Below are 13,197 nucleotides of genomic sequence, written 5' to 3' on the forward strand. Positions count from 1 at the left end.
AACCTAGTTCTTGACTTTTGGTTTCAAGAACTTTCAAAACAAATCTTGGTGGTCCAAGAACTTCAAGATTTTGCTTCAAGAAGTTCAAGAGCTTCCCCAATTATGTTATGGTATCCAATGGGACAAGAAATAACGCAAAATTTTCAAGGTTTGAAGGCAAAACAAGTTCGGCAATCAAGGGACAAAATTTTCCAGCAAACCCGACTCAAGACACAATGGTATGTGAAGCTTCATTTTTTTTTTGACACTTTGCTGGGTTGTTTGTACAACCAAGCGACACAATAAGGACAAGGAGTAGGCTATAATCTGGCCGAAATCAGTAGCAACTTGCAACACAAATTTCTGGACAGATTGCACACAATAACACGCGATCACTTGAACACAACAAGAACGACAAAGGAAGCCCTAGCGGCTGTAACTTTTTTTGTGTGTTGTTTTCTTTGACTAATTCTGGAAAATCAATTGACAACAAGTAACGACAGATCTGGACAACAAGGATTAACGATCTAGATGCAATTTAAGGCAAGGCAAATCTGGAAAAACTAATGGACAGCAACCTAAACATGTAAACAGAATTTTTTTTCTCTTTTTCGTTTGTTTGTTTTTTTTTTTTTGGACAAAACAAGGCTGACCTTATGACTAACAATAACTAGACACAAGCATATGATGAACAAACCTGGAAAAAGAAAGAAAAAAAAATGCAAGACACAAACAGATTTCAGAGAACTTGACTCGAAGAGGAAACAAGTAAAGGGATATAACGTGATACCTCTTAACTAGTTCTGATTACCAACTGATACGAACGTCGCCAACCTTGTGACGAAACCCGTAAGAGATTAGACTCAGGATCGACAAGAGAATACCAAGCTTGTAGCGGATGACCTCAACCCGTTAATCACGTGGTTAACGAACCTTGGTATATTGGTAGAAGACGCCACAATCTAGTGTGATTCTAGATTGATAAGTCACAAACACCTAGAGAAAATTCTAAGGTATTCAAGGAGTCTTGGAGAAACCAAGAAAACTCTCAAATTGTATTATATTGATTGAATGAATAAACATGACCCAAGGTAAGCTATTTATAGCCTTACAAATAGAAAACCTAAAGTGCAATGGAAAACTGTAGAAAACCTAAAGTACAATGGAAAACTAAAACCTAAAGTGAAACGGAAAGAGGCAAGGCTCCTACATTGTAGGAGCTCCTACATTTTAGGAGCCTATAATCGGCTCTCCTAGCTAGACAAGCTGGCCGGTTTTATTTGTTGAATAAAATGACAAAACTAGACTCCAACATAACTAGAGAGATGGCTGAGCAACTACTCGAACCATGAAGCTTTCAATCGTGGTCCTCTTGGATTTGAACAACGTGAACAACCTTCGTTCCTTCATGCTCAAGTCTCTCAATGGTCTTGGGGATAATTACTTGGCTTTGTACCTCACGAACAAGCTCTTGGAGTTCCTCTCTCATCTTCTTAGCCCGTGCTCGCGTCACGCATCCTAGAGGCACTCGAATGACCCTCAGTGGTGTCTCTTGGTTCGTATCATATATATAATAAAGTCTTATTATCATCTTTATCCTTTTAGTTTATCTCTTTCCTACGTGGCTTATCGACATAGCAAGTAGGTGCAACGCGCTCTATGAGTTAACCCCCTAATAACCTACGCTATTCTATCTCTCTTTTTTCTCTTGACTTTACAATTCTAGATAATCCTTCCATAATTATCTCTTCCATTCTCTCACTTTTTTCCCCTTAACCCTAATCGTCAAGCCTAAATTTTCAGGGGATTAGTATAAATAATTTTGAATTATGTTTTTAACTCTCTCTCATCTTCAACTCAAAAGTTCGAAATATCAATTCAAATATTAGATTATCTTTATCAGATTATCGCTATCGAAGATACTCTACATTTTTACTCATATATATGGTTATTGATCTATTACTTATCACTTTATCAAGCAGTGCAGATGTTTACACTTTTCCACAATGTTTTTGGAAATTTTTTTTTCAATGTAAGGACCGGATTTGGAACTTCGTTTTTATTCCCTTCAATGCAAGGACCGCATTTGGACTTTGTTTATGCTCGCTGTATGTGATCTGTAATTTCCTACACCTTTTTCATAGTTTGGTCATTGAATTTGAATTTTCTAACTCTTCAAAAGTTACAGTTTGATTTTTATTTCTGGCAAGGTTTTTGTAATTAATTTGTTATTTCAATTTATGGATTCACTCTTCAATTTAAGTAGAACACATATTGCTTTTTTGGTTAGTGATTTAGAAGTGACCTTTTAAACTATGTGTTTTCACACGATTTTTTAATTGCCTTTGACAATTTATTAATTGTCTTCAACAACGTATTAATTTTTTTTATTTTCTGGGTTTCTGGGTTTAAAAAAATTTTGTGCAGTTTTCAATGTTTTTTTTTTAGACTTTGATAGAAAACTTCTAAAGAACAAGAAGGTGTCATTGATTACATAAATGGTAAGGCATTAAGTTCATTGTCATACAGCAGTTCACGTCATGCAATATACATCAGACTATTTAGATTTTTTATGTTTTTGACTTAATAGCAAAATACATTTTATGTTTTCGTTTTGGTTTCTATTAGCCATGAACAGATTTAGAAGGTTGCTATATTCTTGTGACTTGATTGATTCTGAATTATTATCTTTTATTAATATTTCACTCGGTTTCTTTTCTTTTCACATTAACCTTTAAGCCATTTATATTAAGTACCAAAATTGATATTTTGGTAACGGGTTGGCCATTCTTTTGTTTGCAGAAGATCAGCCAAGATTTGATTTTCCCTATTTTCAAATTTTTGAATGTCATCATATTGTCGATTTTATTTTTTTTGCATTTTGAATTATTAATCACTGAATTAGATGTTTAAATATACATTATAAGACTATTTTTTAATAACAATGTATTTAAGAAAGGTTATAATAGATTATACAATAAATTTGTATTTTATGAAAATATTTTTATGAACTACACTAAATAATTTATTATTTTTAGACAATTCCCATTCAACGAATGGGTACAAAACTAGTTACTGATTTATAGCCGAGCCTTCATTTTTAAAAAACCACTTAATGAGGGACGCACTAAATGAGGGACAATTGACCTATTTATACTCAAGATTTAATAAAAAGATCAAGGTACCAATTTAAATTGAAAATACATTAAAAAATGTTTACATGTACTAAATCCACCTGCTTATGCCAAAAAATGTAAATAATCTTAAAACACTTAAAATTTACAAATTCAATGCATTTAAGTGAAGCATAATTAACAAATAAAGAAAGGAAACAAATATAATTGTGAAATCAAAAATCTCTTAGACGCTAAATTACAAAAATTAGAAAGTTTTTTAGGTTAAAACATAATTTTTGAAAAGATTAGAGGTCAAAATTAAATAAACATAAAGTTTAGGTGCCAAAATGCAATTCAAATAAGGACATAAATGAAAGAATTCTAATAATTTTGGATCATAGAAAAATTATGCCAAAGTTTAGGGGTCAAATTGTAGAATCAATTTTCTAATTCTAGGAAGATACAAAGAAACAATTTTTGGGCTATTCTTAGTGTTTCGGCCACACTATTTCTACCGCAAAGAAAAAAATATGCAAACCACTTTATTAAAAGAACAAGCAAACTCAATTGAAACATATATAAACTTAAATATAATAAAAACATTGGGTATGACTCTAAAAAATAAACACAAGCCTACTTCTCTTCTTTTCTTTTCCTTTTTTTCCTTTTTCTCTGTTTTTTTCCTCCTTCTTCTTCCCTACCTCTAGCCACATCTACAACTCCTTGCCAATGACCATGGCAACGCCGGTGGTGGTGTCGTTGCCGAACTTTTGCTAGCCGTTGGTCACCAAAATGCACCTAAATATCATTTTAGACTCTATTTTTCACTTAAAATCCATTTCTGGCTTTAGTTTTTTTTACAAAGAATGAACAAAAATTGCCCAAATTGCTGATTTACAGTTGGGCCTTCATTTTTCAAAAGCCACTAAATGAGGGACAATTGACCTATTAATACTTAAGATTCAATAAAAAGATCAAGGTGTAAGGATCGAAGATAACCTAAGAGGGGGGTGAATTAGGTTATTTAAAAACTAATCAAGTTATGAAACACTTGTTAACTTGATATGAAATTTACCCTCTTTTCTAGATGACCACACAATGAACAATTGATTAAGAAAGCAAGATTGCTTAGGAGTAGAAGAGATAATCAATTTATGTTTGCAAGACAGTAAGTAAAAAAGAAAGAATTGCAAACCAAGTATTTCCAAGCTCCTCTTGAGCTTGAGTATTACTTTATAGAACAAGCCTCTTCAAGTTGGTTAAATACAACCAATTTATATGTACAAAGGAAGGATCACTTCCTCCTTACCCCAATCTACACTTGATTAAGTTGGAAAGTTTTACTATTACTCAGATAACCCTCACAAAACTATACTATTGAAGTATTTTTCACACACAAGAAGAGCTTACACGAAATTCACGCAAACAAGAGTACAAATCTTCTTTGAAGAGTATTTTCTCACTAAAATCACTTTAGATCTTTTGTAGTCTTAATGTGCAAAAGTTGGAGGAAAGTGGTTGACCATGCTCTATTTATATGAGACCAAAAAGTTCCTCTATTAATGCTTCTAACGGATGGAAGGCAGTTGAAGAGTCAACTAGCCGTTAGTAGTGTCGGACGTCTGGTAGACCTGTTTCTTGCGTCCGACAGTAGGCAGTGAGCTCAAGAAATTTACTTCAATCCTTTCGGACATCCGATACTTTTAATGTTTGCGTCCGACAGTGGATAGTGAAGTTGAGAATTATTCTTCAATCCTTTCGGACGTCTAGTGCCTCCAATGCTTTGCGTCCGAAGTGTTGCAATGTTTATCGGACGTCCGGTGCTCTAATGTTGTGCGTCCGATCGAAGTCAGTGATCTTAGAAGGATGACTTAATTTCTTCGGACATCCAGTGGTGGGGTTCTTTATGCGTCCGAAGTTGCGTAATGATTATCGGACGTCCGATCCAGTCTTCACCAGCGTCCGACAGCTTTCATCACTTTTTGCCTCTTTTACTTGAACTTAATCTTTGAACCTGATTTGCTTCATTTTTGAACAGATCTTTGAGGAGATATTAGTAACATCCATTTATTTTGTAAACATCAAAAGTTAGGGACTAAAATTAACAATCTCCCCCTTTTTGATGATGACAAAACAATGGATGGAGGGAAAAAAATAGTTGAATCAAAACTCCCCCTTACATAATACATCCAAAAAGTTTGTAAGTACCCACTCCCCCTCAAGATAACTCCCCCTTACACATTTACTAGATTACACTTCCTGAAAATCCAGATTAACAGATTAATATCTATTTGATGAGAACATGAAGATTTGGATTCCTTTCAAATTCAAGGAAATTCAATTGATGGTTGATGGTGCAATCGGGTTCAAGAATCATTGAAGATTTGTCATGCTTATTTCTTGTTATTTATTTAAGTAAGTTTCCAGCAATACTTGTTAGTTAGTCTTGAGTTATTAAGGGAAATAAAGGCTAAGGTCATGTTGACCATAATTAAACCAATTGAGTCAGTTAGTTTCCTATTCTAATTGAATTAGAGTTTTAGAAAAATAGTTAATTGCTTCCAAATTTATTTAGGAAGTTGTGTCAAGTTAAATAAGAAAGCTTGTATTGTTTCCAATTTAGATTAGGGTTTTGAGTCTTGTAAGGCTATAAATAGCCAACTTTATTTAACTATTTAGACATATGATATTGAAGATGAATTAATGAAAAGAGAGTTGTCTCCTTTTATGGAGTTCCTTGATGGAACTTGAGTTTCTTCTTGAACAGTATCAAGTATTTAGCTTGGATACTTGTGGTGTTCAAGGCAAGATAATCACATCATCTTGTTCTTTCAAGCCAATAACCAATCCACTAGGTTTTTAGAGACAGGTTCTCTTTAGGTCGAGCAAGGTAGTTATTGTTCCATAACCTGGTTAAGATAGATCCTTCCGCTGCCTGATCGACTTGGTTCTTCAAGACAGGTTCTTGCTGGATCGAGTTCGTATTATTATGTGTGGAGTGGTAAGTTGACTTTTTGCTATATGTATACTAAGCTTTTGGATTGTTGGTGTAGTGATTATGTTTAATTAGGGTTACACTCCCTTGCTTGGAAGATATCTCATCCGTTTCATTTGAGTTATTAGTACTTTGATCGACTGAGCCCCGGCGAGAGTTGGGTAGGCAGTCCGCTGATACCCTAGGGTCCGCCCTAGGGAGAGGTGGGGCTGTCACATGCTTGGATTCAAGTTCTCATTAACGTTTTGTTATTTTAATGCATGAAAGCACGTCTTGGCCACAGAGATTGTAAAGTGCCTATTTACTTATTTATTTGTGTGCAAAATTCATGAATTGCATTTTCTGCTCCTGTTGTGTATTGCGTTTTCATCTTGAATCTTCGTATGGAGATGAGAGCAGATATTTATTTTAAGAAGTTCTTGAGTTTGAATTCCTGGTTCTTATGTTTAATAATAATAAAAATCAACCGTAGCTTGAAGTGAAACTTGATGTAAAGATGCATCATGTTTTACTACAATTTTCGGGTGTTGTAATTTTGTGCATTTAGCTTGATGAATGCCCATGCACTCTCAATGTTGAAGCCCTAGCCGCCAACTGGGAAGCTTTCATTCTTACCCCCGCTCATGAAAAGGGGTGAAGATACAAATTTCAGACGAGAACTTGATGATGATTTTCTCTCCTCCTAATGAAATTTCGTGAGAATGGCCGCCCCCGGAACCGGAAAGCCGTAGCGTTCTCAATATTGGTTTGGTAGATTTCTGTTATTCCACTTCCACTTCAAGCGTGCTTTTTCAGTAAATGATTGTTGTGCGGTACATTGATTTTTAAATTACTACGACTACAAGTAAAAGCTTGCGCAAACCAAAAAAGAAAAAGAAAAGATTGAATATGTGGCTAAATGTCAATGGGTAAAACCGAAGGTAGAATTGGGAGGTGGAACACAGGATCCTAATCTTTTAGTTTTTTTAAGTATATTATTTGGTTGGCAATTTAGCCACTAATTTAGCTAAAACCCTCAATAAGTCTCGCCCAGCACAACAAAACGTCATTAGGCAACTGCTGGTGTTTAAGGTCCAAAAAAGCAGCAACTCCTCCTCCTTTTGAAAGCTGAAATTGAGAATCCCTATAAGTCACCAAACACAACATCATCTCGCTAGTCGACACTCAATGGCTTCAGATTTCTTGTTTGAACCCCCGAGCAATGAGGAAATGGAGTACGAGCACAACGACAGTAAGGACGACTCAGGCGAAGAAGACGGAGAAGCGGAAAACGACGCCTTTAACGAGGAGGAAGACGAAATATCAATTTCTCCAGCTAAAAAGAATAAAAAAATCCAAGCACTCTCCCTGGGATTTCTCTTCCTACTCCCAATCAGTTGCCGACGGGCATGCCCGCTGCTGCACCACTTGAGGACCACTCAATTGAGTTTCGATTGGCCGTGCCTGAAGGAGAAGGGTATATTGGGAATCCAGACGATTACGTAGATGCAGCGGGTTATGAAGCTTTGCAGCAAAACTTGGCCGAAACTGATAGCGATGGGCGGCGAGGAGCATCTCCCACATCAAAAGCTTCTGTAGAAGCATTAGAAACCACAGAGATTAAGTCAGAACTGGAGGCATTGGCTTGTGCTGTATGTAAAGATATAGTTGGTGTTGGAGAAATGGTAAAGAAATTGCCTTGTGGACATGGATATCATGAGGATTGTATCATACCGTGGTTGGGGTCGAGAAATTCGTGCCTTGTATGTAGGTATGAGTTGCCGACAGATGATGCAGAGTACGAGGAAGAAAGGAAAAAGAGAGCTACTGCTGCCGCTGCCCCGAGTTCTTCTTCCGGTGGCATTGGCGGTATTAGTGGTGATTACGAGACTCAGTTCTTCTAATCACACTGGTGGCGTATACGTTTACTTTCTGCAATTATTTTTTGATTTTCTTTTTCAAGAATTAGCTTATGGTTTCAGATATTTTGACTCGTGGAACTTTATTTGTGGACTAGCTTGAGAAATTGTAAATTTGTTTCTCCTTTTCTTGTTAATGTAAATAAGATTTACTTTGATAAAAAACTTGTTTCTTCTTTATCTCGAGCATCGTGTTCTTGGGGTTAGATAACATGGAAACTGAAACATTTGCACCTATGAAATTAATGATATCATTTTAAACATGATATGCTATGCTATTGAGGTATGCAATTTAACATGTGCATTTGGGTGCTTTAGGAGCTTTACTTATGTCATAAAATGCAGTTAATTTCTAGTTTCTTGTAATAATCTTTATTTGTTTAGTCTGGCAAACCGCAGCTATTAAAGGAGAGTTCACATTGATGGTTCGTTGCGTGCATAATAGATGTTATACCTTTAATTGAAACTGTAGATGCAGAACATTGATGTATTCTTTAGAAACCCTGACCGTAATGATCTCCCCAGTGTATTCAAGCTGAATCTTTGCTGAACGTCAGTCAATGCTGCTGCCTGTGCTACCTCCCAGTGTAATGCATGATACTTGGTCGGAGATTTGCGGAAGGGTGTATGATTTGCACAATCTCTTGTGTGCTTGGATTCAAGTTCTCATTAGCGTTTTGTTGTTTTAATGCATGAAAACGCATCTTGGCCACCGAGATTGTAAAGTGCCTATTTACTTATTTATTTGTGTGCAAAATTCATGACTTGAATTTTCTGCTCCTGTTGTGTGTTGCGTTTTCATCTTGAATCTTCGTATGGAGATGAGAGCAGATATTTATTTTAAGAAGTTCTTGAGTTCGAATTCCTGGTTCTTATGTATAATAATAATAAAAATCAACCGTAGCTTGAAGTGAAACTTGATGTAAAGATGCATCATGTTTTACTACAATTTTATGATGTTGTAATTTTGTGCATTTAGCTTGATAAATGCCCGTGCACTCTCAATGTTGATGCCCTAGCCGCCAACTGGGAAGCTTTCATTCTAGCTCCTGCCCATGAAAAGGGGTGAAGAAATAGATTTTAGACGAGAACTTGATGATGATCTTCTCTCCTCCTAATGAGATTTCGTGAGAATGGCCGCCCCTGGAACCGGAAAGCCGTAGCGTTCTCAATATTGGTTTGGTAGATTTCTGCTATTCCACTTCCACTTCCTGTGTGCTTTTTCAGTAAACGGTTGTTGTACGGTACATTGATTTTTAAATTACTACGACTACAAGTAAAAGCTTGTCCAAACCAAAAAATAAAAGAAAAAGAAAAGATTGAATATGTGTCTAAATGTCGATGGGTAAAACCGAGGTAGAATTGGGAGGTGGAACACAGGATCCTAATCTTTTATTTTTTTTTAAGTATATTATTTGGTTGGCAATTTAGCTACTAATTTAGCTAAAACCCTCAATAAGTCTCGCGCAGCGCAACAAAACGTCACTAGGCAACTGCTGGTGTGTAAGGTCCAAAAAAACAGCATCTCCTTCTCCTAAAAGCTGAAATTGAGAATCCCCAGAAGTCACCAAACACAACATCATCTCGCTAGTCGCCACTCAATGGCTTTCAGATTTCTTGTTTGAACCTCCGAGCGATGAGAAAATCGAGTACGGGCACGACGACAGCAAGGACGACTCAGGCGAAGAAGACGGAGAAGCGAAAAACGACGCCGTTAACGAGGAGGAAGACGAAATATCAATTTCTCCAGCTAAAAAGAATTAAAAAATCCAAGCACTCTCCTTGGGATTTCTCTTCCTACTCGCAGTCAGTTGCCGACGGGCATGCTCGCCGCTGTACCACTTGAGGACCACTCAATTGAGTTTCGATTGGCCGTGCCTGAAGGAGAAGGGTATATTGGGAATCCAGACGATTACGTAGGTACGGCGGGTTATGAAGCTTTGCAGCAAAACCTAGCCGAAATTGATAGCGATGGGCGGCGAGGAGCATCTCCCGCATGAAAAGCTTCTGTGGAAGCAGTAGAAACCACGGAGATTAAGTCAAAACTGGAGGCATTGGCTTGTGCTGTATGTAAAGATATAGTTGGTGTTGGAGAAATGGTAAACAAATTGCCTTGTGGACATGGATATCATGAGGATTGTCTCATACCATGGTTGGGGTCGAGAAATTCGTGCCTTGTATGTAGGTATGAGTTGCCGACAGATGATGCAGAGTACGAGGAAGAAAGGAAAAAGAGAGCTACTGCTGCCGCTGCCCCGAGTTCTTCTTCCGGTGGCATTGGCGGTATTAGTGGTGATTACGAGATTCAGTTCTTCTAATCACACTGGTGGCGTATACGTTTACTTTCTGCAATTATTTTTTGATTTTCTTTTTCAAGAATTAGCTTATGGTTTCAGATATTTTGACTCGTGGAACTTTATTTGTGGACTAGCTTGAGAAATTGTAAATTTGTTTCTTCTTTTCTTGTTAATGTAAATAAGATTTACTTTGATAAAAAACTTGTTTCTTCTTTATCTCGAGCATTGTGTTCTTGGGGTTAGATAACATGGAAACTGAAACATTTGCACTTATGAAATTAATGATATCATTTTAAACATGATATGCTATGCTATTGAGGTATGCAATTTAACATGTGCATTTGGGTGCTTTAGGAGCTTTACTTATGTCATAAAATGCAGTTAATTTCTAGTTTCTTGTAATAATCTTTATTTGTTCAGTCTGGCAAACAACAGCTATTAAAGGAGAGTTCACATCGATGGTTCTTTGCGTGCATAATAGATGTTATACCTTTAATTGAAACTGCAGATGCAGAACATTGATGTATTCTTTAGAAACCCTGACCGTAACGATCTCCCCAGTGTATTCAAGCTGAATCTTTGCTGAACGTCAGTCAATGCTGCTGCCTGTGCTAGCTCCCAGTGTAATGCATGATACTTGGTCGGAGATTTGCGGAAAGGCGTATGATTTGCACAATCTCTTGTGTGCTTGGATTCAAGTTCTCATTAGCGTTTTGTTGTTTTAATGCATGAAAACGCGTCTTGGCCACCGAGATTGTAAAGTGCCTATTTACTTATTTATTTGTGTGCAAAATTCATGACTTGCATTTTCTGCTCCTGTTGTGTGTTGCGTTTTCATCTTGAATCTTCGTATGGAGATGAGAGCAGATATTTATTTTAAGAAGTCCTTGAGTTCGAATTCCTGGTTCTTATGTATAATAATAATAAAAATCAACCGTAGCTTGAAGTGAAACTTGATGTAAAGATGCATCATGTTTTACTACAATTTTATGATGTTGTAATTTTGTGCATTTAGCTTGATGAATGCCCGTGCACTCTCAATGTTGATGCCCTAGCCGCCAACTGGGAAGCTTTCATTCTAGCTCCTGCCCATGAAAAGGGGTGAAGAAATAGATTTTAGACGAGAACTTGATGATGATCTTCTCTCCTCCTAATGAGATTTCGTGAGAATGGCCGCCCCTGGAACCGGAAAGCCGTAGCGTTCTCAATATTGGTTTGGTAGATTTCTGCTATTCCACTTCCACTTCCTGTGTGCTTTTTCAGTAAACGGTTGTTGTACGGTACATTGATTTTTAAATTACTACGACTACAAGTAAAAGCTTGTCCAAACCAAAAAATAAAAGAAAAAGAAAAGATTGAATACGTGTCTAAATGTCGATGGGTAAAACCGAGGTAGAATTGGGAGCTGGAACACAGGATCCTAATCTTTTATTTTTTTTAAGTATATTATTTGGTTGGCAATTTAGCTACTAATTTAGTTAAAACCCTCAATAAGTCTCGCGCAGCGCAACAAAACGTCACTAGGCAACTGCTGGTGTGTAAGGTCCAAAAAAACAGCAGCTCCTTCTCCTAAAAGCTGAAATTGAGAATCCCCAGAAGTCACCAAACACAACATCATCTCGCTAGTCGCCACTCAATGGCTTTCAGATTTCTTGTTTGAACCTCTGAGCGATGAGGAAATCGAGTACGGGCACGACGACAGTAAGGACGACTCAGGCGAAGAAGACGGAGAAACGGAAAACGACGCCCTTAACGAGGAGGAAGACGAAATATCAATTTCTCCAGCTAAAAAGAATTAAAAATCCAAGCACTCTCCTTGGGATTTCTCTTCCTACTCCCAGTCAGTTGCCGACGGGCATGCTCGCCGCTGCAGCACTTGAGGACCACTGAATTGAGTTTCGATTGGCCGTGCCTGAAGGAGAAGGGTATATTGGGAATCCAGACGATTACGTAGGTACGGCGGGTTATGAAGCTTTGCAGCAAAACCTAGCCGAAACTGATAGCGATGGGTGGCGAGGAGCATCTCCCGCATCAAAAGCTTCTGTAGAAGCAGTAGAAACCACGGAGATTAAGTCAAAACTGGAGGCATTGGCTTGTGCTGTATGTAAAGATATAGTTGGTGTTGGAGAAATGGTAAAGAAATTGCCTTGTGGACATGGATATCATGAGGATTGTATCATACCATGGTTGGGGTCGAGAAATTCGTGCCTTGTATGTAGGTATGAGTTGCCGACAGATGATGCAGAGTACGAGGAAGAAAGGAAAAAGAGAGCTACTGCTGCCGCTGCCCCGAGTTCTTCTTCCGGTGGCATTGGCGGTATTAGTGGTGATTACGAGATTCAGTTCTTCTAATCACTCTGGTGGCGTATACGTTTACTTTCTGCAATTATTTTTTGATTTTCTTTTTCAAGAATTAGCTTATGGTTTCAGATATTTTGACTCGTGGAACTTTATTTGTGGACTAGCTTGAGAAATTGTAAATTTGTTTCTTCTTTTCTTGTTAATGTAAATAAGATTTACTTTGATAAAAAACTTGTTTCTTCTTTATCTCGAGCATTGTGTTCTTGGGGTTAGATAACATGGAAACTGAAACATTTGCACCTATGAAATTAATGATATCATTTTAAACATGATATGCTATGCTATTGAGGTATGCAATTTAACATGTGCATTTGGGTGCTTTAGGAGCTTTACTTATGTCATAAAATGCAGTTAATTTCTAGTTTCTTGTAATAATCTTTATTTGTTCAGTCTGGCAAACAACAGCTATTAAAGGAGAGTTCACATCGATGGTTCTTTGCGTGCATAATAGATGTTATACCTTTAATTGAAACTGCAGATGCAGAACATTGATGTATTCTTTAGAAACCCTGACCGTAACGATCTCCCCAGTGTATTCAAGCTGAATCTTT

The 13,197-nt window shown here is 37.1% G+C and overlaps 2 protein-coding genes across 2 annotated transcripts; both read left to right on the plus strand.

Moving 5' to 3' along the window:
• The first annotated feature begins 7,478 nt into the window (after window positions 1–7,478).
• Window positions 7,479–7,973, plus strand: LOC113743855 (E3 ubiquitin-protein ligase CIP8-like). Its single transcript, XM_027271944.1, has one exon. It carries the CDS (start codon window positions 7,479–7,481, stop codon window positions 7,971–7,973), a length of 495 nt encoding a protein of 164 aa, XP_027127745.1.
• A 3,689-nt stretch (window positions 7,974–11,662) lies between these two features.
• Window positions 11,663–12,637, plus strand: LOC113743857 (E3 ubiquitin-protein ligase CIP8-like). The gene is made up of 2 exons (XM_027271946.2): window positions 11,663–11,666; window positions 12,204–12,637. The coding sequence occupies exons 1-2, from the start codon at window positions 11,663–11,665 to the stop codon at window positions 12,635–12,637; spliced, it is 438 nt and encodes a 145-aa protein (XP_027127747.2).
• Window positions 12,638–13,197: the final 560 nt, after the last annotated feature.

The sequence above is a fragment of the Coffea arabica genome, chromosome 5e (assembly GCF_036785885.1).
Source record: "Coffea arabica cultivar ET-39 chromosome 5e, Coffea Arabica ET-39 HiFi, whole genome shotgun sequence".
Taxonomy (NCBI): Eukaryota; Viridiplantae; Streptophyta; class Magnoliopsida; order Gentianales; family Rubiaceae; genus Coffea; species Coffea arabica.